This window comes from Cydia splendana, chromosome 25 (assembly GCF_910591565.1).
Source record: "Cydia splendana chromosome 25, ilCydSple1.2, whole genome shotgun sequence".
Classification (NCBI taxonomy): domain Eukaryota; kingdom Metazoa; phylum Arthropoda; class Insecta; order Lepidoptera; family Tortricidae; genus Cydia; species Cydia splendana.
In genome coordinates this window covers 9,283,161-9,308,613 of record NC_085984.1, presented here as the reverse complement: position 1 = coordinate 9,308,613, position 25,453 = coordinate 9,283,161, and the positions used below count along the sequence as shown (strand labels likewise).

Below are 25,453 nucleotides of genomic sequence, written 5' to 3'. Positions count from 1 at the left end.
TATCGCGTCAATTGTTCAGCCATTAATTCACTAGATGACAATTAAATAGGGGCTTTGACGTAAATTATTGGCAAATAACAGTGCTAATGTTTAGAGTAAGGTAAAATGTATGCATGCAGTTTATTGTTACACTTACCAACGCAAATAAATTTGTATACCCAATGCTGGTAAGACATAGTGATACTAAGTAATTAATTGTAACACCTATGTACCTATGTTTAACAAATAAAAAATTGATTGATTGATTGATTAATTTAGACCAATTAGGTACTATTGTTCAGGTTTATATAATACATAATTCAAAAACTGTTACATTTAAATGCCAATTTAATTTCTTTATGGTGTATTGTTTATAAAATAACTCTTTCATAATCCAAGATCCAACAAAAAAAAAAACAAAATATTCTCTTTACGTACATCAAAAATTAAAAATAAATACCACCAACAGTAAAAACGGAAAAACAAACAAAAAAACCCTTAATTTCATACCACATACGGCCTAAACATATCAGCGGACCGCCCGCCATCTTGATTCATCACCACCAATCCCCGTCTGTTGTCTAAATTCGAATTAAAGTTCGCCGCCGCTATTGCTCTTTCTCTCTCCAGCGCGATAATTCTGTCCCTGTCCAACATGGCGGGCGGTTTGACAGCTGTCATGTCTGCCAGCTGAGGTTTTTCCTGCTCTGTGGTAGGTTCTTTATTGGGTGCTTTTTTGTCGTCGCTCGCGTGGTCTTTTTTCGTGTCGTGTTGCGCCTTTTTGGAGCGTTTCCACTTCATACGCCGGTTTTGGAACCAGATTTTTACCTGTTGGACAAATAAATAAGTATTATATTAATTATCGTTTTTATTTATAGTCTGTATAAAGATACACCTTACTAAAAAGGTATTTAAATAAAAGTAAACAAGCAATTTGTACATTTTCGGGTAGTTATAACATTTATTGGTTAACCAACCAAATACAAAACCGCCTGGATCTGTCACTGAACGACCTGACTTTAACCTACATTATTTGATCAGGTAATGTTTTCATCTACTCTCAACTGGCTTAAGGAGCCATTTGAGGGTAGATTTTGTTTACTTTTATTTAAATACCTGAAGATACAGAGTATAGGTATTAATTAAAATTTCGTACAAATCATGCAGTAAAAGTTAATATTAACGCAAACGTAGAGATCTTTACTTTATTACTTAAGTAGATAGGTGTGGTATAGTAATACAGTTTGCTATAACTGTTTTAATTCACTTTGCTTAATAGCATCATAAATCATAATACTTTAACGTCTAAAACTAGTACATAAAAGTAATTTAAACAAGAACAATAAAATACGCAACCACATAATATTCTAGTTTTATGTACTGTGAAATTAGGATAAGCCACAATCCACATGGGATTGGGATCATAAAACACTCAACATAAAACTAGGTAGTTTATACGGATTATAATTACACTTTTTAGGTAGTTATAACCGTATTTAATTTAATGTAGAAAATACTACATACAAATCGGCTTTGGGATTATTTCGTATAAAACACCCGTGAAAGCAAAACACAAGTGTTACTTACATTTATTAATCTATAGATTTTTTTGGTCTTAGCTTTTTAAGCCAGACAATTTTATAGGTAATATATATAGTTTGTCAAGCAAATCTTGTAAGTAGAAAAAGGCGCAAAATTAAAATTTTCTATGGGACGATAACCCCAAGCGCCTACATTTTTTAAATTTGCCGCCTTTTTCTACTGACAAGATTTGCTTGACCAACTATACCTATGTTCGCGATAAACTCAAAAACTGCTGAACGGATCTTTATGCTTTTTTTCTTGAGGAAGGTTTAGGTGTATAATTTGTTTGGTTTTGTGTAACCCGTGCGAAGCCGGGGCGGGTCGCTAGTAAAAATACATAACACCTTTGAGTCAAAGCAAAAGACAAGTGCCACATTTATTATGATACTAAACAGTAGAGAACCTCTGAGATTATCCCTCAAACCGACGGCAAGCGTGTTTACTACTTTACTGCCACCCCCATTTGTAAATCGAGAGGGTGAAACTAAGGGGTTTTTTATAGTTGTAACTTTATATTTGGTAATCCTAGTTATGCCATGAAACTTAGAGTCAAAGTGTCCTCGACAAATCTTAGGTTTGAAACCAATTTAATATTGTATATTAGAGAATGCCTTAAGACGTTAAGTACGCCATTTGTACTCTTTTTGTGTAAATTTGTGCAATAAAGTTTAAATTAATTCTTTTACTTACAAACAAGATATACCGGGTGTGGCCTGTAACACGAGCAAATGGTCAAGCAAATCTTGTCAGTAGAAAAAGGCGCGAAATTCAAAGGATCATGCCGAATTTGGCCTACGATTCGATAAGGATGCTATATATACGATAAATTTTATCATATTTCTTACAATCTCATACATATATTAGATTCCAATGGACAGTTCTTAGTAACGAAAATAAGTTAAAGAGTAATTAAACCAAATCAACACATCCCACGCCATTACATAGAATAAATGACATTTAATAAATTGACGTCTCGAGCCAAACAAAAAAGTATGATAGTAAAATACTTTTCTACGATGTTCCTGTTGATGCTAATAACGCTCACGCAAAGAAAAACATTCATACCACTAACGACATACTTACTGTTTTAAGCACTAAGTATCAAAATTGCAAAAAGAACTGCGATACAGTAAAAACTTTTTATTCCAATGACTTTCATTGTAACATACTCAAATGACTTACGTCAAAAGTCAAATAGCGAACGAATATGGAACGAATAGAGTCGCTATGGATTGTGTTTTCATATTAATTATTACATATTTATTAGATGGTATTGTAATCTGGAAGAGCAAGAGCACCAATTTACAATTAGCTTTCACCGGTTTTCCCCACTGAAGTCGTTTTTTTCTTCTTTAAAATTGATTAACTTTTTTAATAAAACCTTATTTGATATCAGGGTTTGAATAACACGAAAATAGGTTTTAAAGTAACTAAACTAACCCACAAATATTTAAACTATGTAGACTTAAAAATACATTAAAATTAAATATAAACTAAATCTTAAGTAACTTGTTTTTTATAAATTACCTATATGATAAACCTATAACTTAGAAATCCTAACTTCGTTGAAATAAATTAAGTTTATTATTTGAAGTTTATTATTAACTGCCTTTTAGACAAACATTTGTATTTGAAACATTCTTTTTGGAATGAGTTATCGAATTTATTATAATTATCCTGTGATTGTTTCTGTATTCATTCTCTCTCTGGAATTGAAGTAAATATGTTTACTTAAGTGATTGGTTTTACTCAGTGTGGGCCGAAAGTTAATTCAAATTGAAAATGCTGGCCATTAACCATTATAAATTGAATCGTAAACTGTAATCGTCCGTTACGGTGTAAGGTTCAATTTATAATGGTTAATGGCCAACATTTTCAATTCGCATTAACTTTCGGCCAACACTGGTTTTACTTTTGATGCTATGACAATTTTTACTATAAAACAACTCTAGCTGTTATAGTCTATTCCGGTTCGCTTGCTATGTCGTATTAATTTATGGAAATCGTATTAAATATATTATCATATTAAAAAACATGTATTAACCTAATACCAACTCATTCGATTTTTAGGGTTCCGTACCCAAAGGGTAAAACGTGACCCCATTATTAGGGTTCGGTACCCAAAGGGTAAAACGTGACCCTATTACTAAGACTCCGCTGTCCGTCCGTTCGTCCGTCCGTCTGTCTGTCACCAGGTTGTATCTCACGAACCGTACCATGATGTATTTCTGTTGCCGCTATAACAACAAATACTAAAAACAGAATAAAATAAAGATTTAAGTGGGGCTCCCATACAACAAACGTGATTTTTGACCGAAGTTAAGCAACGTCGGGCGGGGTCAGTACTTGGATGGGTGACCGTTTTTATAGATAATGGTACGGAACCCTTCGTTTGCGAGTCCGACTCGCACTTGGCCGGTTTTTTGTTCCTTGACAGCCTTTAAACGCCCAATATCATCGATATGTTTACACTATTTACGGCACCTTATTTCCCTGTAATAAGGCATAATAATATTTAACATGGCCAGATACAAGGGAGAATCCCTAACCTCAAAATCGTAGAGAAATTCCGCTTTTATAATGTTCTGTGAAGTGTCCGTGAATTTCTAATAACTGTCGGTACTTTCATTTCATGTTTGGAGCCTAACAATATACCATCCATGTTTAGCGAGTGTTGGGCCAAACTTCTATGGGAGCGGACCATCATCCTTTTCTAAGAGACGATATCCCTTCGCGCCTACATTTTTCAAATATGCCGCCTTTTCTACTGACGAGATCTGCTTGACCAACTATATACATTGTTAAAACTGAATCGGTTCCTTGAGGTTCATGTGCAAAGGGACGAAACAGACTGCCCAGTAGACGGTGCGCGGGTGACGTGCCGAGGAGCGTGTATGGTGTGCCCATGTGCCTGAGTGATAGAGAGGCAGATATACCTGTGTCTCAGTCAGCATGAGGCTGGTGGCGACCTCGAACCGTTTAGGCCGCGACAGGTACTTGTTCATGCGGAACTGTTTCTCCTGGTGATAGAGTGAGGGGCAGATATACCTGTGTCTCAGTCAGCATGAGGCTGGTGGCGACCTCGAACCGTTTAGGCCGCGACAGGTACTTGTTCATGCGGAACTGTTTCTCCTGGTGATAGAGTGAGGGGCAGATATACCTGTGTCTCAGTCAGCATGAGGCTGGTGGCGACCTCGAACCGTTTAGGCCGCGACAGGTACTTGTTCATGCGGAACTATTTCTCCTGGTGATAGAGTGAGGGGCAGATTATACCTGTGTCTCAGTCAGCATGAGGCTGGTGGCGACCTCGAACCGTTTAGGCCGCGACAGGTACTTGTTCATGCGGAACTGTTTCTCCTGGTGATAGAGTGAGGGGCAGATATACCTGTGTCTCAGTCAGCATGAGGCTGGTGGTGACCTCGAACCGTTTAGGCCGCGGCAGGTACTTGTTCATGCGGAACTGTTTCTCCTGGTGATAGAGTGAGGGGCAGATATACCTGTGTCTCAGTCAGCATGAGGCTGGTGGCGACCTCGAACCGTTTAGGCCGCGACAGGTACTTGTTCATGCGGAACTGTTTCTCCTGGTGATAGAGTGAGGGGCAGATTATACCTGTGTCTCAGTCAGCATGAGGCTGGTGGCGACCTCGAACCGTTTAGGCCGAGACAGGTACTTGTTCATGCGGAACTGTTTTTCCTGGTGATAGAGTGAGGGGCAGATATACTGTGTCTCAGTCAGCATGAGGCTGGGGGCGACCTCGAACCGTTTAGGCCGCGACAGGTACTTATTCATGCGGAACTGTTTCTCCTGGTAATAGAGTGAGGGGCAGATATACCTGTGTCTCAGTCAGCATGAGGCTGGTGGCGACCTCGAACCGTTTAGGCCACGACAGGTACTTGTTCATGCGGAACTGTTTCTCCTGGTGATAGAGTGAGGGGCAGATATACTTGTGTCTCAGTCAGCATGAGGCTGGTGGCGACCTCGAACCGTTTAGGCCGCGACAGGTACTTGTTCATGCGGAACTGTTTGTCCTGGTGATAGAGTGAGGGGCAGATATACCTGTGTCTCAGTCAGCATGAGGCTGGTGGCGACCTCGAACCGTTTAGGCCGCGACAGGTACTTGTTCATGCGGAACTGTTTCTCCTGGTGATAGAGTGAGGGGCAGATATACCTGTGTCTCAGTCAGCATGAGGCTGGTGGCGACCTCGAACCGTTTAGGCCGCGACAGGTACTTGTTCATGCGGAACTGTTTCTCCTGGTGATAGAGTGAGGTGCAGATATACCTGTGTCTCAGTCAGCATGAGGCTGGTGGCGACCTCGAACCGTTTAGGCCGCGACAGGTACTTGTTCATGCGGAACTGTTTCTCCTGGTGATAGAGTGAGGGGCAGATATACTTGTGTCTCAGTCAGCATGAGGCTGGTGGCGACCTCGAACCGTTTAGGCCGCGACAGGTACTTGTTCATGCGGAACTGTTTGTCCTGGTGATAGAGTGAGGGGCAGATATACCTGTGTCTCAGTCAGCATGAGGCTGGTGGCGACCTTGAACCGTTTAGGCCGCGACAGGTACTTGTTCATGCGGAACTGTTTCTCCTGGTGATAGAGTGAGGGGCAGATATACCTGTGTCTCAGTCAGCATGAGGCTGGTGGCGACCTCGAACCGTTTAGGCCGCGACAGGTACTTGTTCATGCGGAACTGTTTCTCCTGGTGATAGAGTGAGGGGCAGATATACCTGTGTCTCAGTCAGCATGAGGCTGGTGGCGACCTCGAACCGTTTAGGCCGCGACAGGTACTTGTTCATGCGGAACTATTTCTCCTGGTGATAGAGTGAGGGGCAGATTATACCTGTGTCTCAGTCAGCATCAGGCTGGTGGCGAACTCGAACCGTTTAGGCCGCGACAGGTACTTGTTCATGCGGAACTGTTTGTCCTGGTGATAGAGTGAGGGGCAGATATACCTGTGTCTCAGTCAGCATGAGGCTGGTGGCGACCTCGAACCGTTTAGGCCGCGACAGGTACTTGTTCATGCGGAACTGTTTCTCCTGGTGATAGAGTGAGGGGCAGATATACCTGTGTCTCAGTCAGCATCAGGCTGGTGGCGAACTCGAACCGTTTAGGCCGCGACAGGTACTTGTTCATGCGGAACTGTTTCTCCTGGTGATAGAGTGAGGGGCAGATATACCTGTGTCTCAGTCAGAATGAGGCTGGTGGCGACCTCGAACCGTTTTGGCCGAGACAGGTACTTATTCATGCGGAACTGTTTCTCCTGGTGATAGAGTGAGGGGCAGATATACCTGTGTCTCAGTCAGCATGAGGCTGGTGGCGACCTCGAACCGTTTAGGCCGCGACAGGTACTTGTTCATGCGGAACTGTTTCTCCTGGTGATAGAGTGAGGGGCAGATATACCTGTGTCTCAGTCAGCATGAGGCTGGTGGTGACCTCGAACCGTTTAGGCCGCGGCAGGTACTTGTTCATGCGGAACTGTTTCTCCTGGTGATAGAGTGAGGGGCAGATATACCTGTGTCTCAGTCAGCATGAGGCTGGTGGCGACCTCGAACCGTTTAGGCCGCGACAGGTACTTGTTCATGCGGAACTGTTTCTCCTGGTGATAGAGTGAGGGGCAGATATACCTGTGTCTCAGTCAGCATCAGGCTGGTGGCGAACTCGAACCGTTTAGGCCGCGACAGGTACTTGTTCATGCGGAACTGTTTGTCCTGGTGATAGAGTGAGGGGCAGATATACTTGTGTCTCAGTCAGCATGAGGCTGGTGGCGACCTCGAACCGTTTAGGCCGCGACAGGTACTTGTTCATGCGGAACTGTTTCTCCTGGTGATAGAGTGAGGGGCAGATATACCTGTGTCTCAGTCAGCATGAGGCTGGTGGTGACCTCGAACCGTTTAGGCCGCGGCAGGTACTTGTTCATGCGGAACTGTTTCTCCTGGTGATAGAGTGAGGGGCAGATATACCTGTGTCTCAGTCAGCATGAGGCTGGTGGCGACCTCGAACCGTTTAGGCCGCGACAGGTACTTGTTCATGCGGAACTGTTTCTCCTGGTGATAGAGTGAGGGGCAGATATACCTGTGTCTCAGTCAGCATCAGGCTGGTGGCGAACTCGAACCGTTTAGGCCGCGACAGGTACTTGTTCATGCGGAACTGTTTGTCCTGGTGATAGAGTGAGGGGCAGATATACTTGTGTCTCAGTCAGCATGAGGCTGGTGGCGACCTCGAACCGTTTAGGCCGCGACAGGTACTTGTTCATGCGGAACTGTTTCTCCTGGTGATAGAGTGAGGGGCAGATATACCTGTGTCTCAGTCAGCATCAGGCTGGTGGCGAACTCGAACCGTTTAGGCCGCGACAGGTACTTGTTCATGCGGAACTGTTTGTCCTGGTGATAGAGTGAGGGGCAGATATACCTGTGTCTCAGTCAGCATGAGGCTGGTGGCGACCTCGAACCGTTTAGGCCGCGACAGGTACTTGTTCATGCGGAACTGTTTCTCCAGTTCCAGCAGTTGTTGGGAGGTGAAGGCAGTGCGCGGGCGCCGCGTCTTGCCGAGCAGTGCGTGGGGCGCGCCTGGAACAAAGTGGCTGGTGAAATTCTAAATTCAAATATTAATAGTTACGCATTATGATAAATATTACACTTTTTATGAATTAATTTTACATTTATCTGCTACACGCTTTCGCCGTAACCATATTTTTTTACTGAAATAACGTAAACATACGTATACAGGTTGGCTATAAAATAACTGCATTCCCGTTGCCAGGGAGGTTTTGGGATTATACTGAGCAACTTTTACTATGGGACAACACCCGAAATCGCAAAAAAAAATTTGGCTGTTTCATACATTTTGTCTGGTCCATTTACTATGGGAGGGTAATTTTTTTTGCGATTTCGTGGTTGGCCCCATAGTAAAAGTTGCTCAGTATAATCCCAAAACCTCACTGACCACGGAAATGCAGTTATGTTTTAGCCACCGTGTATAAAAAAAAAGAAAAAAATTGTTTGCATAACTGTTGTTCTTTTGCATTTTCTATTTCTGGATGAGTAATTTAAGCCTTGTTATAATTAAACGAGGCAAGTATTGAATCTCCATAATATTTAAAACAAATCAGTAATAACCAGTTATAAATCAAACAGCCCGCCCAACGATTAAAGCATTACAAACACAAAATAAAACTAAACGAATTTAAAGCGGCCATTACGTCCACGCCGAGAAATGTCACGTTCCGTCAACATTACAATCATGCGTTATTGATTTTTGATTCTGGCACTTGAGCACGATCGCCTGTGCCTTTAATTTGTTTTTAAATTTCTCAGGAGACGCCTTCGAATTTCGAAAAATTTCACCTGATTTATTATTGATTTGACATTTGACGTTCGCAGTGTCTTATTATGTCTATTATGCAGACATCGTATGTTTTATAGCATTTTTGGTGCAGCGGAGTGGTGTAGTTCGTTTTTTTAGCATTAGAAAGAATTTCGCAGAAGTAAGCTTGTGGTTCCAAATCCGGAACTTTTAGCGGTAATAATTTGAAGTAAATTATATGTATTGATATTGACCATGCTACATTAGATAATTCAATAATTATTAACAATTAAAGAGCCTGATAAAAACTGCACGCTTGCTTCTGTGGAGTTCTTTCTAATGCTAAAAAAAACAAACTTTAGTAAGGTGAAATAAGTACAAAATCGATTTGAGATTTTTATATTTCGAATGTGACGCCTGGGTGTGTGGTTTTGCCTTCGAGGGGTTGCTTTTATTGTAGTTTCGCGCGTTTAACAAGAAAAAAAAATGTAGCCCTACTACGGATTGTTTTCATAAGTATCACTTGCTTTCTAGAGTCAGACCAAGAAAAGTCTGCAGCGGATTTGACAGCCCACGCAGTGCAAGTGTTATTTTAAACGTCAAACTTCTATGAAATTATGACGTATAAATAACACTTGCACTGTGTGGGCTATCAAATCCGCTGCAGACTTTTATTGGTCCGACTCTATATATGCAGGTGCCTATTGTGCGCCTATTGTAAAGATAAATCAATAAAGAAGTTACCTACATTATGTAAGTAACATTGTCACTAACATAGGTTAAGCATAATTATCAAGCAATTATTACAATATGGAAATCCTGAAATACATTTTTATTTAATTTTAAGTTATTATATTACATTACTAGTATTAACCCTCAAAAATCCGTTCCTATACTCGATTTAAACTTATTCCATAAACTATTAGGTACAATAACCAAATCACATCAAACAATATAAACACCGTATAAATTTCACCATTCAATCAACATCACCCCCAAAAAAGACCCAAACGTCACCGCTCCCGCCAAAACTGACAGATGCGTTCGGATACTTATCACAAAAATAAACATGCACAAATGTCGCTGTTAGCTAATTGATAATTATCATTTTTATAGGCTTAGCGGCGCTTTGATAAATATGTATTAGCTTAATTGCGTTGCGTAGTGTTAATTTGTATTGTTATCTGTATCTTGTTAGTTTAAGCCTGTATGTGATTGTGATGGAAATTATAGAAAAAGGTTTTGTTTGACGATATGACGATGTTTGATTTTTGTTATTAGATTTATATTTTACTAGTTTCTGCTCGTGACTTTGCATTAGTAGAAGTTACTAGCTTCTTCTCTGTGTATGATAAATCCTTATCCTGACGGATTTTTTTTACTCATATTTTAGCATTTATTTTTGAACACCAACCACCACACACATATGAAAGGAAAAATAGCTTGGTTAATGTAGTGTTGTATACTTAATAATTATACCCATAAGAAAATGATAAATGAAATGACGATACATATTTTTTTACAGTGAAGAAAAGGAAAGTCACGATAAACGGATTCTTATTATACGGTGATAATACAACGGTGATAGGTACTAAAAAAGTAAGAGTTTATATAAAGATTTTCTTATTTGACACGATCCTGTTTTCGAAGGTATCCCAATTCTAACTTTTTCTGCAATCACCAAATTTAAAAAAATAATAAAGTCGATATTCCCCTGCCCCCGTCCGGACCGGAACCCACGTCCCTGTCATCGCTAATTGGACCCGCCCATAAATTCAACCATAAACAAAACCTGAACGCTTGTCTAAGACACGTAAATCTTTTCCAATATGGCGCCGGTGCGCGTGGGGAGATGCTCTGCTTACAATTAAATACCTAGGTCGATCGAAATTCGAGACACAATATATGTACCTTGGTAATTTTACCCCCAAGTATAAATTGGATCATACATGATTAACATGATCATGCACATCAAACAATTTACCATAAACATAAATAAATAAATACCCTTACCAGGATTCGAACCCGGGACCTCCTAGGTCGTAAAGTGTCATTCTATAGAACTTGCTAACTATGTAAACAAACCGCCATATTGAAACTGTCACTGAATGATGATTTCAGTATGGTGGTTTGTTTACATAGTTAGCAAGTTCCATAGAATGACACTTTAGGCAGGGTTACTACCGACTTGGCTAGGAGGCCCTCAAGCTGAATAGGTCATTCAAATTCTAATGCATTGCGATGTGGTAGAAATTTTACAGACAACAGTGAAATATCAAAAATAGATATTCCAAATTTTCACTTAAATATTTCTAATTATAAATTTGTTGTCATGTCTCTCGGCTGGTTTACCCTTGAATTGCCGACAGACATTTCATCGAATATTATTTCGAAGACAACGTTTCAAGTATTTTCATTTCATCGACAAGTTATTGCGTCGAAGAATCGATACTAGTAAATTTAAATCGGCGACTTTTAATTGGTACTTGAGTTATTTTGTATATAGTTTATATCGTGGTATTTCTTTACGGGTTTTCTTATTTCACTTTGGATTGTATTTCATAAAATTTATTACGCGCAAAATTATTTCAATTTGTAATATTTCGTTATCGAAACTAAACGTAATCACGTCAGTCGGCTCACTCTGCGCGATTATAGCTATGTGCTCTAATTTTGGAGATATAATTTTACAAGGCTGCCATTTTCATTTTGGCCAAATTATAAATAGGTTGGTAACAATAATTTTACTTACTAAGCCGTTCATTTCTGTGTAGGGCCGCAGTTCTAACCTAACCTAAACCTACTTTGAAAGCCGTTCGTTTCTGTGTGGGATCGCAGTTCTAACCTAACCTAAACCTACTTTTAAAGCCGTTTGTTTCTGTGTGGGGTCGCAGTTCTAACCTAACCTGAACCTACTTTGAAAGCCGTTTGTTTCTGTGTGGGGTCGCAGTTCTAACCTAACCTAAACCTACTTTGAAAGCCGTTTGTTTCTGTGTGGAGTCGCAATTCTAACCTAACCTAAACCTACTTTAAAAGCCGTTCGTTTATGTGTGGGGTCGCAGTTCTAACCTAACCTAAACCTACTTTGAAAGCCGTTCGTTTCTGTGTGGGATCGCAGTTCTAACCTAACCTAAACCTACTTTGAAAGCCGTTTGTTTCTGTGTGGGGTCGCAGTTCTAACCTAACCTAAACCTACTTTGAAAGCCGTTCGTTTCTGTGTAGGGTCGCAATTCTAACCTAACCTAAACCTACTTTGAAAGCCGTTCGTTTCTGTGTGGGGTCGCAGTTCTAACCTAACCTAAACCTACTTTGAGAGCCATTCGTTTTTGTGTGGGGTCGCAGTTCTAACCTAACCTAAACCGACTTTGATAGCCGTTCGTTTCTGTGTGGAGTCGCAGTTCTAACCTAACCTAAACCGACTTTGATAGCCGTTCGTTTCTGTGTGGGGTCGCAGTTCTAACCTAACCTAAATCTAAAATTCTTACAACAGAAAAATGTATAAATGTGTAGTACGACATATAAAAATGTATTAAAGTAATACGTCGAACAAATGAATTGCAATGTTTAGTAGTTGTGCCAATTAAAATAATTTGAAACGAACTAGCGATCAAGTAATACTCGTTGAATAGTATTTCTTCGCAGTAAGAAAAATTGAAATAAATAGTATATGAAACAAAATAACGCCAAACAATATTACTAATACTAACGTTTCGATGAATCGTTGTCGATGAAATAATATTCGATGAAAAGTTTGTCGGCAAAACAAGGGTACACCCCCTCGGCTATATCAGTCATCACTAGCTATTTTATAATAAAGTTATACTATTATAAAGTTATAGTAGGCAGGGTAACGATTATACAACTTAAAAATAATAGAAAATTGGACATGTTTTCGTGTTTTTTTCTTCTATGTAACCAACTTTAACCTTTTAAGGTTAGGTTAATATATGTAGTTTTGTTCAGGGATGTTACGGAGCTCCGTTTCCGTTTCCGTTAAGGCGGAACTTCCGTTTGGTATTACACATCCGTTTCTGTTCCGGTTCCGTTATGTTTGAAACGGAAGTTATAACGGATGTCAATGCTTCGCGCGGCGGCGGCGTACATCAAAAACAAACAGGTTTATACCTGTCATTCACTCATCGCCCCGCTTGCCACGTGCTACGCTAATTTGTTGTTTGTTTGTATACTTTGTTTTATTCGTGTTATTAAAATTAAAATCGTATGTGTTCTGTTGTGTAGTGACTACTGTGAATGTTAGTGTGTAAAAAAACGCACAATGAAGCCGAAATCAAGTTCGATTTGGAACTATTTTGATGAAGTTAGTGGGGACACGGCTAAGTGTAAACTTTGTCTGAATGTTTATTCTAGAAAGGAGAAAACGGCTACATCGTTAAAAAGTCATTTGAAGTGTATGCATGCCGCTTCGAGAGGCGAAAATACAAATGACCAAACAAACAAACAAAATTTACTTTATTCATGTAGGCCTAGCAACAAGCTCTTATGAATCGTAATTAATCTTAATCTAATTATCAGAGCAATTTATTGATGTTAGTATTATTCCATAATAAAATTGGATTATTATACATATCAAATTTAACACTAAAAATTTCACAAAAGGATCGTCAAACATTAAAAAGATTGTATAAAAAAATACTAGTCTAGAATTTCTAGAATAAAATTTAAATGTCAAAAAAAGCATAAGTAACAAAAGAAGTAGATAGTATTACATCGGAATATCCATTTCCTCATCAATAATCAAATATACCTAATAAATAATCATTTCGAATAACAATTAATCCCACGTTGTAATATCATTCATGTAGTCTTGTGTGGTATAATAAGCTTTAGAAATAAGTTTACGCTTTACATAATTCTTAAATTTATTAATAGATAATTCAGTAATATGGTTTGGAAGTTTATTATAAAATCTTACACAATTACCCATGAATGATTTTTTAATTTTATGGAGCCGAGTGAAGGGCACTGCGAGCTTATGTTTATTTCTAGTATTAATATTATGAATTTCACAATTTTTCCTAAAATTTACAATATTTTTATGTACATACAGAATATTCTCATAAATGTATTGACAGTGCACTGTCATTATGTCAATTTCCTTAAATTTATCTCTAAGTGAGTCTCTATGGTTCATTTTGTATATTGCTCGAATAGCCCTCTTCTGCAGAACAAAAATGGTATTTATCTCTGAAGCACCGCCCCACAGTAAAATACCATATGCCATAATGCTATGGAAGTAACTAAAATATACTAATCGAGCTGTTTTCACATCAGTTAACTGACGGATTTTGCTCACTGCAAAAGCTGCAGAGCTCAGTCTATTCGAAAGAGTAGCAATATGGGGACCCCACTGGAGTTTAGAATCTAAAGTTATACCAAGAAAAACTGTACTATCAACTAATTCCAATTCCTCATCCTTCACAATGACACTTGTTTGTACATGCCTTACGTTACTACTAGTGACAAACTTAATACATTTAGTCTTTTTCTCATTTAACAGTAAATTATTAACATTGAACCAATTTACTACTTTTGAAATAGCATTGTTTACATCATTGTAAGCTTGTTGCTGACGTTTGACTTTGAAAATAAGTGAGGTGTCGTCTGCAAACAATACTATATCATGGTGGGTCTTAACAAGGAATGGCAAGTCATTTATGTAGATAAGGAACAGGAAAGGCCCCAATATTGACCCCTGTGGTACACCCATAGAGACCAATGACCCAGGTGATCGCTGTCCATTCACATCGACCCTTTGTATTCTACCATTTAAGTAGGACTTAAGTAAATTCAGTGCCGATCCTCTAACTCCGTAATAATGAAGTTTCCTGATTAATGTTTCATGACAAACACAGTCGAAGGCCTTAGATAAATCACAGACCCTTAAAGAGACTTTGCTAAAAAATCAAAAGTGGTGCAATTCCAATCCAAAATAAAAGCCTGGCATAATAAAGGCTGATTAATATTTGGAACTTTTGTTTTTAATAGATCTACCCTTAACATCTCGCATAATAAAGGCTGATTAATATTTGGAACTTTTGTTTTTAATAGATCTACCCTTAACATCTCGTCCACCTATCACTCAGGCTCCGATTCTGGTTCCGGTTCCGTTTCCGTTTTCGGTTCCGTTAAACTAAATTGAAAACATCTGTTTCCGTTTTCGGTTCCGATAAAACCACATCCGTTACATCCCTGGTTTTGTTATATATGTAATTTTTATGGCATTCGCCCTAGATTAAAATGGGTATAAATTAAATACCTAAGTAGCAAAACTACAATTATGCATTAGCGCCCTCTAACCTAACCTACACTAGCTATAAATTTGAAATATCTTAAAATCTATAGATATAATAGCTAATAATGATAATAAAAAAAATAGTAGAGCAACTACCAAGTTGAATTTCTCGGCAGCGTATATAAATAACAAGGGGGGCCGTGACTTACGGAAGTCTGTTTGACCGACTGCGTTTTGTTCAGGGTTCGATTCCCGTCGCTTTGTATCTACAGCCAGAGGGTGTATTTTTGCAGGTTCATGACATAGGGGCTATTCATAAATTACGTCATTTCAAATTAGGGGGGGGGGGGGTCTGGACATCGGATGACGGTAGCATGAAGTAGGAGGAAATGGGGTCATTTGAAGCATGATTTTTGGATGATTATAGGGGGGGGGGGTCAAAAATCGTCAAAAATCGATGACGTAATTTATGGACAGCCCCATAGGTATTAGGTACCTAATATTTGAGACATAGCAATAGCAGTAATGTATAGTCCGACAAGAAATTGTAGTAAATTATTGAGGGCGCCACTTCCTACGTAACTGTCACATTTTTGACATGCAACAATTTAGTATTATGGATTTTTTTTAGTTTTAATTTCTACTATTTTATGTCGCACTAGGTACCCGTACCACGAGTCCCTGACATATATACGCTATCGTCTTCGTACTTTACTTTCTAACATCTCGTTCGCAATACAATAATATATCAGTACGAATGAGATGCATAGAAAGCCAATGACCTTTTATTTATGTAGACGTGTGACGTTCATAGTTGACAAAACTAAAATTTGATCCAACGATTTTGACAACTTGACAGGTTGGCGTCACCCATACGACTAACTAAATATAGGTTCCGGAACCTATATTTGATGGCTCACAATCGTGCGCCTGGTACCATATCTACCTCTTTTTACTTACATCCATGTAGAAAGCATTAGATTTATATATATTAATCTCCATACTAAATTTTATTGAAGTCTGTTCAGCAGGTTTAGCGTGAAGAGGGAACAGACAGACAGAATAGAACGGAACTTTCACATTTATCACTACACCTCATAAAACAAAGTCCTCCGCCGCGTCTGTTTGTGTGTTTGTATGTTCGCGATAAACTCAAAAACTACCGAACGGATTTTCATGCTGGTTTCATATATCAATAAGTGGTTCGTGAGGAAGGTTTAGGTATAATCTGTTAACCCGTGCAAAGCCGGGGCGGGTCGCTAGTATAATATTAATATTAGTAGGGGTTATTGTAAAACGATATCATTGTATATATACATCGTGTATATTGTTGCCCTCCGGGGAGGGTGGGGCAAGGCGGGCCCGAATCGAATTACCCTGATTGCCGTCTTGCGCTCAGCCGGGCGACTTAACGTCATTGTCCTGTTTGTTCGTGACAACGCGCATGTGCTGATATCGTAGAAATGTGTTACAGAATAGTCGATTGTCTGTGATTACTTTGTAGATGAAGCAAGGTAAGGCAGACAGACACTATAATCCCTTAGTTATATACAGGGTGACATTGGATTGAACGCATTGCTTCAAGGAGCAAACATTAAGGTGACGTGCAGATTTAGACTGCACCAGAAGTGACCTTTTTGGCACTTTTGTGTTATTTCTAGTCGGGATCGCGAGCCCTTTTCATCCATATAGGAGAAAAAAAGTGTCCTAAAATTTCCATACATCAAATTTTTCTTTCTGTTACCGCCATACAAAGTGTATGGGGTAATGGTAACACAATAGGAAAAAAACTCTGGGACATTTTTTATCCCATTAGGATCAAAAGAGCTCGTGAATCTAAGTAGAAATAACACAAAAGTGGCAAAAAAAATCACAATATATAAAAATGGAAAAAAATAAAAGAAACGCTCATCAAGTAGGTACCTTAATGGTGCATGTAATGTTGGCCGTTGTATTTATGAATGGTGCTATGTATTTTTCATGTCACACAATGATTTCACTATAAATGTTGTATTGACTTGTCAAAGATCCCTTTAAGGCAACGGTCGGCAATCTTTTAGCAGCCATGGGCCAAATAGTAGTTACCGAAGTTGACGCGGGCCGCACTTTGTTAATATCTATGACTTTATCAGATATTGTCGTTTGTTAATATTATATTACATACAAAATAGCCAGGGAGGCTCGCGGGCCGTATGCGGCCCGCGGGCCGCTGGTTGCCGACCGCTGCTTTAAGGCGTACATGTAGAATAAATTTGAGAATTTTGGTTTCTAACCAAATACACTGACTTTAAATAAAAGTGTGTAAAATCACACCATATTCACCCAAAACCGTCACCATCCGTCTACAGAACCCTAAACTAAATCGTCCAACCACATATTTATGGCAAGTGTCATCGCAAATGGGGTAAGATTACCCCGGCGGGGTATTTACCCCATCACGAGGGTGATGAAAGTAAAGCGCGACATGTTTTACAACTGTCGCGATTTAGGGGTGACTGATGGTGCTCTTGATAAGTGGGGGGTGTGAATTATTCTTTTTTTTCAGGTTTTTTTAGGGTTCCGTACCCAAAGGGTAAAACGGGACCCCATTACTAAGACGCCGCTGTCCGTCTGTCTGTCACCAGGCTGTATCTCATGAAGCGTGATAGCTAGGCAGTTGAAATTTTCACAGATGTATTTCTGTTGCCGCTATAACAACAAATACTAAAAAGTACGGAACCCTCGGTGGGCGAGTCCGACTCGCACTTGTCCGGTTTTTATTACCTATTGTCATCTTTTTACGTATTCGTATCAAAAAAGGTAAAAAGGAGCGGTTATAGCGTATATGCCTGTCTGTCTGTCACATCGCTATACAGGATGATTCATGAGACGTGAGCAGGACTAATCCTGCACACTCAGTAACTGATAATTGATCTATCACCGTCGTATTTAGGAGAAACAACCACACTTTTTCCTATTTTTTAACTTTTTGGTGAGGGCAAATTTAATTCTCAACAATCATGGTCACCCTACAGGACCTAATTAATAAACATAAAACCTCTTTAACCGTAATGGTATTTTAATTACGGAGAAAATAAACTGTCAAACTTGAGTGACATACGAGTTTTCAAAAGTAACCAGACCGTGATGGCATTCAATTTGACACAGAATATCGGTAGTTTAGTATTCTAATTTTAGGGTAACCGTGAATGTCGTAAAACAATTAATAACTTTTTTTTTCAACACGACTATAAAACTATCGTTAACCTCACTAATACTGATACGAAACAGTTGCTTATAATAAACGATATGCGCAGTGTTAGTCCTGCTCACGTCTCCTGAATCACCCTGTATAATGATCTCGGAAACTATTATCAAAATAATTAAGAATATAAAAAAATATTGTCTATTGCTGTTATTTTTATTTATTACCTTATTTGCTCTGTCATTGAGGTGTGTGCTCCAAATAATAAATATTTAAACTTATTTTTTTAGAAAATTTGCAAAATATTAATTATAAAAATCTCTAAGAAAATTATAAAAATAATGATCTTTAAAATTCGCAATATATTACAAGTATAAATAAAATATTTAGAACAGTATTAGGCCTCATGAAATAAAAATAAAATAAAATTATTTTGAAAATAGACCTTTTTAATCGACGATCATTTATTTCAATTGAACTCTTAATCTCATCCATAATTTCAACAATAAAATTAACAACAAAATTAAACAACACAAATTGAACCTGTCACCCCTCACTAAGCCGTACCAACAAATTAGCTCACTATAAACAACAATAAATAACTTCGCTTGCATCCCTAATTTAAACATTAAATTAATTATACTAATAAATATTAAATAAATGCACCCCTTAAATATTACTTAGAACGCACATTGAATTTTCAACCTAAAAACTATTAGCGCAGAATTCAAATCAGCTTAATGCCTCATTTATAAAATTGAATTAACCTTCAACGCGCTCCAAATAAAATTGAGCTTTATTTTGAGGCAATAGAGTCTAATTTAGTTTGTAGTAGTTTGTGTTAAGAGGGCTCTAAGTGACATTTGTGCAGTATGTTGTAGTTAAGAATAGGGTGCAATTTTATGGGTGTTTGGGCAATTAGGGTTATTAGGGCCACTTCGCTAAGTGCCATATGGGCAGGTGGCGAAGTTAGGATCAATTAGGATGGCAATTATCGTTAGCAAATTGATTGAAAATATTTATTAATCGATCGTGAAGTAATAAAATCATTTTGATTGATGCTAAATAGCATTTTCTTCTATTTACTATTTTTTTTGCTACGTTATGACAGTAGAAGGTATTTTTACGAGAATATTACCTATAATAAAGTAAAAATAAAATAAACAAAAATGACAAAAAAATTTAACAATGTTGAAAGTTTGTCTGAAATAAAATGGTCAATTTTCGGGTTCCGTACTAAGTCTCTAGAGTTTGACCAAGCTAAGTTGTCACCGATTTTGATATTACTTTGCAAGTGTTATTTTAAACGTCAATCTTCTACCTATATCTTTTAATCTACAGGATGGCCTAAAAATTTATTAACAAACATTTTCACTGCGGCTTTTGGTTGCATAATTGTAACAAACTTTTGTTACGTTTTGTTTAAAGTTAAATTATTGTAATTTTAATTTTTTTATTACATTTTGTAAACCATGTGTAAAAAGAAAAATACTCTAATTGTATTTTTATTACGTGATGTTAAATTATTTTGTCTCCTTGTTTATTTTTTTATGCCATCTTTATATATAAACGCGAGCGGCTTTGACGGTAGAAACAAATTAAATTATGCTCAAACAAAAGAGCGTAAAAAAATAACACTTTTGAATCGACAACATATATCCGCAAAATTCGTATTGTCGCGTATTTTGCATTTAAAAGTGAAAAAATTTCGACAAACAATACTAAAGGCTCAATTTGTTGGTTGACATTTGACAGCTGTGGTTACGTTCAGAATATGTTGCATGTTGTTAGCTGGATTGTAACCGCGAACACCGAAGTTCGCAAATGATCTCTGTCATTCTTTCTAATTACGCTTTTAGGCGTCGACGGGATGATCAAATCGACCGAAAAGAAATTGGCGTCAATCTCATCTTGCACCCATCCCATTTATTGTGACATTGAAGCGCTCTAAAGAGGAGTTTGAGTTTCCGAACGGTCTTCTGTCACGTCAACGTCATTACATTGTGTTGAATAATTGAGTGTTGAAATGTTGAAATCTAAACTAAATAAAATCAGTTAGGCCTGAAATCACCCTGAAATGTGTAGTTTGAAGTGTAAAAATTGTATAAATAACGATAAACAGTGATTTACATTACGTTTTGTACTTACCAGCCTTTGTAGAAACCGAAGTTACAAGTTTAACGGATGTTAAAATTTGGATTTAACCTGGGCGAGTAAGTATTTGTTTTATTATTTTGTTAGTTTATAAGACAATAGTTCTCATTGTATTGCATATGTGAGACACATTAGCATTACATGTTACAAAGTTCATAACTTATAGCGTCGTGAGCAACGTCCAATTTCTCTTTACTTAACGTATGAGATAGTTTACACCTACATACATTACCTTATAATCAGTATTATGTATGTAGTGTCAACACTTTAAATATATTTGACAAATAAATAAAAATAAATATTATAGGGACATTCTTACACAAATCTCAGTCTCTTTGGAAGTACCTACTTAAATACATAGAAAACATCCATGACTCGGGAACAAATATCTGGGCTCATCATACAATTAAATGCACTTACCATGATTCAAACCCAAGACCATTGGCTTCATAGGCAAGGTCACCACGCACTAGGCCAGACCGGACAAACATTTTATATTGAATATGTCTACTAAGTTGTATTTAATTTCAGAAAGGCTTCAAACATGGCACTGCTAGCCACCTGGACGGAAAGCAACCTTGAAGGAGTTTGCATGACAAACTAATAAGTGAGCGAGATGAAAGTGAAGTGAGAAGAAGTCACAAAAGTAATTCAAAGAAAGTCTCGAGTTAAAGAACCGGCTGACTCCACTCTGATTATATGGACAGTGTAAAACAGTGTGAACAACTACAGTGTATGGTGGACATATTTGATATGTGTGCTTTAGACTAGCTTCAAAGAATCAAACTTGAGGCGTATCAGTGAATCGGAAAGTGAATTGAATGAAGCTAATTTATTAATAAGTGATCTCCGGAGACAATGTAAGTTGAATATAAGGTTAAAAGATAATAAGATATTATACATAGATAGTATATATAATAAGATATATTTTATGCTTATTCAAATAAAAGTGTAAATAACAACTTCAGAGTTTGACTTTAATAAATAGTCAGGTGACAACTAAAACAATATACTGCTAAAATTTCAGAGTCATAGTGAAGCTTAGTACATAGTAAACAAGGTTGATTTTTAGAGTTCTGTACACAAAAGGTAAATACGGGACCCCCCGGGAGACGGGACGGGGAGGGCAATGGGACGGGACTAAGACTTCACTGTCCTATTAACACAAAACAAATTATTTTCAGAAAATATTTAATTTAGGCTCAGGGATGGCCAGGGGGCACCATAAGCCTTCAGTAAGTAGTGCATATACTTGGAAAAATTCGACCTATGCCGCTGGCCAATGCTAGACTGGATATGACAAATGAAATGAGTAAGTTTTTATTCATATGTTTTAAAATGCCATGTTGGTGGCAAACAAGCATACAAGGCTGTCAGTGCCGATGGTAAGTGGGACTTTAGACTAGATCTCTGCATCTCCAAGGGACTTACATTGCTGACGGGTTACAAATCTATACACTCTTATTAGGGTTCCATACCCGAAGGGTAAAAACGGGACCCTATTACTAAGACTCCTCTGTCCGTCTGTATGTCATCAGGTTGTATCTCATGAAACGTGATAGCTAGACGGTTGAAATTGCCACAGATATTGTATTTCTGTTGCCGCTATAACAACAAATACTAAAAACAGAATAAAATAAATAAAGTGGGGCTCTCATGCAATAAACGTGATTTTTTTGCCGTTTTGTGCGTAATGGTACGGAACCTTGCGTGCGCGAGTCCAACTCGCACTTGGCCGGTTTTTCTTAGTAGGTATATGACATTTATTCAGTTTACTTCACTGTCCGTCTGTCTGTCTGTCACCAGGCTGTATCCCATGAACCGTGATAGGTAGCTAGGCAGTTGAAATTTTCACAGATGATGTATTTCTGTTGCCGCTATAAGAACAAATACTAAAAAGGATGGAACCCTTCGTGCGCGAGTCCGACTCGCACTTAGCCGGTTTTCTTAGTATATGACATTTAAGGCTCCGTCACACAGGCGCGTTTTGCGGGCGGCGCATGAGCGGGGCGCGCCGCTTTTTCATATAAAACGCTCACGCCCCGCCTGGAAAACGCGCCTGTGTGACGGAACCTTTATTTCAGTTTACTCCACTGTCCATCTGTCTGTCTGTCACCAGGCTGTATCTTATGAACCGTGATAGCTAGACTGTTGAAATTTTCACAGATGATGTATTTCTGTTGCCGTATACTAAAAAGTACGGAACCCTCCTCGGTGGGCGAGTCCGACTCGCACTTATCCAGTTTTTGTTTATTTTTTTTTTGTAATCGAATTTAATATTTAACGGACAGGCTTTAATATTAAAGAATGAAATCGTAGTCATAATTTCCATATGTACTTTTATTTTAGTGCCATGAAGGGTAGGTACAAAAGGGTTCCCTCTTTTGAGATTGGAAAGTGGGTTAGGTTATAAATGCGGCTTTTACAGAACCGATCTGCGATCAGAACAGTGGGTCAGGTTAGAGCTGTAATCCTTATAGAACCAAACTGCAACCAGAAGTGGGTTAGGTTAGGTTAGAACTGCGACCCTTACAGAACCCAACTGTTACCAGAAAAGTGGGTTAGGTTAGGTTTTTTAATTACATATTTGTTTTTAGATATATCGAAATAGTAAGTTTTTAGAGTTATAACTGTATGTTATGGATTTAAAGTTTTCTGAGATGAGATTGGTATGTAACCGCCATGATGAAGGTTTGAAGTCTAAAAGTAAATAATTACTCAATTCAAAATGAGTATCTATTATTATTATTTATTTTACCCGAGCGAAGCCGGGTTTTCATCTAGTTATATTATAATATTATCTATTGTTATAGCAATAAATATAATTTTAATATAATTTCGTTTAGTAGTACCACTGTATATATCTTGTATGTAAATAACTGATTTTAAATTATAGCAGTAAATAAACATCTTACCGATCTATATATATATCGATCGATCATTCTTTAAAAAAAAAAACTTAAAATTTTTGGCCCCACCCGCACCCGTATCTATTACCTATTTATCTGTTTTTAGGGTTCCGTACCCAAAGGGTAAAACGGGAGCCTATTACTAAGACTCCGCTGTCCGTCCGTCCGTCCGTCTGTCACCAGGCTGTATCTCGTGATCTGTGATAGCTAGACAGCTGAAATTTTCACAGATGATGTATTTCTATTGCCGCTATAACAACAAATACTAAAAACAGGATAGAATAAAGATTTAAGTGGGGCTCCCATACAACAAACGTAATTTTTGACCGAAGTTAAGCAACGTCGGGCGGGGTCAGTACTTGGATGGGTGACCGTTTTTATAGATAATGGTACGGAACCCTTCGTGTGCGAGTCCGACTCGCACTTGTTTACTAATATGACAGTTAGGTATATTGGGTAGTAGATTTGCCTTCTGTGATAAATAGGTAGTACAGATGTAGTGCATAATTATTTTCCATCGTATTTTCACCGAAACGAACGAACGTGTCTTGCTATTTCAGTCAGTCTCTGCACAAAAAGTACTGACATTGATTGAAGTAGCATGACGAATACGAACGTTTCCGAGAAAATACGAAGGAAAACAATTATTTACTACATCTTTAATACAAGCAACACTCAACTCAGAAGCAAAGATCGCTAAAAAAGGCAGTGTTTTACACCACGCCTGCGCGCTAGACCACGCCCACTCAACTTCATAATAACGTCTTATGTGTATACACAAACTATGGCGCTTAAGACATTTTGAACGATAATTCAAGTCATAATGTCTTATGTTGGTATAGTAATTGTGGCGCTTATGATGTTTTCGTAAGTGTTTTGATAAAAAGTTTGTAACATTTGTTAGAGGGAAACTGTTTTGATTAAATTGTAGCGTGTAGGTACCTACAGAGTAAGAAAGTAGGTTGTTCCTATACCTACAGGCATTTGAGTAAGCAAGTAGGTTATTCCAGCGGGGTCCCTTTGTTTGACATAAAGTTTTAAATCATAATGTATTGTTTGTCATATTATCATTAGTCATAAAACTGAAACCGTTAACTTTTCAGGTCTTTCGTAAGGTTATCCTATAGATACTTAGTTTAGGTTAGGTTAGGTTTGTTTTATGGCAATCCTGAAAAGTTACGCGTTTCTGAACCAAACAAATTATGACTAACGAAAATGCGGACAAACAATACATTATGACTTAAAACTTTTTGGGAAACAATAGAGCCCTATACCAGTATACAGGTGGCCTGGGGCCCCTGTGGGCCCTGTGGCACATAAATACGTTGACAATTTTTTTTACTGTGGCATATTTATTGTGGGAATTTAAACAAACGTTTGCATTTGTTTATCAAAGCTAATGCAGAATATTTTGAAGATAATACGATTACTTTAGTTAAGTGATTGTAGTTAATTTAACGTCTTTTAGGAAAATTTCATAAGATATTAAGAAAACTGTCAAAAAAAAATCCGAAATGTTTCAATGTGGAAATTTAACAATTTTGGAAACTATCCAACAGCACATCTGGGTGCCTAGCCAACAATCGCTTGCGCTACGATAACGAAACGCTTTGTGTCTCTCTATCACTCTTCCATATTAATGCGACAGTGACGTCGGTTTAGTTCGCTACGGAGCGTGAACGATTGGCATGTTGGCTAGGCACCCAGTAGGTCCGACTGTATGAACGTTTCGTGAAAGTAACGCAACCTCTAATTTGTTATTCGGCTCGACGGCTCCACCAATTAGACGGATTCTTGCTGAAAACGCTCCCTTTTTGCTTTTACTGCCCTAGGGATGTAAGTACGTCGATAATGAAACAGTTTATACTAAACAGTCAAACAGCTACTCGTGCGCTGGTGGCCTAGCAGTAAGACCGTGCGACTTTCAATGCGGAGGTCACGGGTTCAAACCCCGGCTCGTACCAATGAGTTTTTGGGAACTTATGTACGAAATATCCTTTGATTAGTTACCAGTTGCTTTTCGGTGAAGGAAAACATCGTAAGGAAACCGGACTAATCCTAATAAGGCCTAGTTTACCCTCGTCAT

General features: G+C 38.2%; 1 protein-coding gene across 1 annotated transcript in view; it reads right to left on the bottom strand.

Moving 5' to 3' along the window:
• Positions 1-388: 388 nt before the first annotated feature.
• LOC134802871 (homeobox protein Hox-D4) overlaps positions 389-25,453 on the bottom strand; it is a 40,038-nt gene continuing 14,973 nt past the window's right edge. The window contains exons 4-5 of the mRNA XM_063775606.1: positions 7,974-8,131; positions 389-807 (exon numbers count right to left, since the gene is read on the bottom strand). Of these exons, the coding sequence (XP_063631676.1) occupies positions 484-807; positions 7,974-8,131 (482 nt within the window). The 3' untranslated portion in view covers positions 389-483. The remainder of the gene's footprint in view (positions 808-7,973; positions 8,132-25,453) is intronic.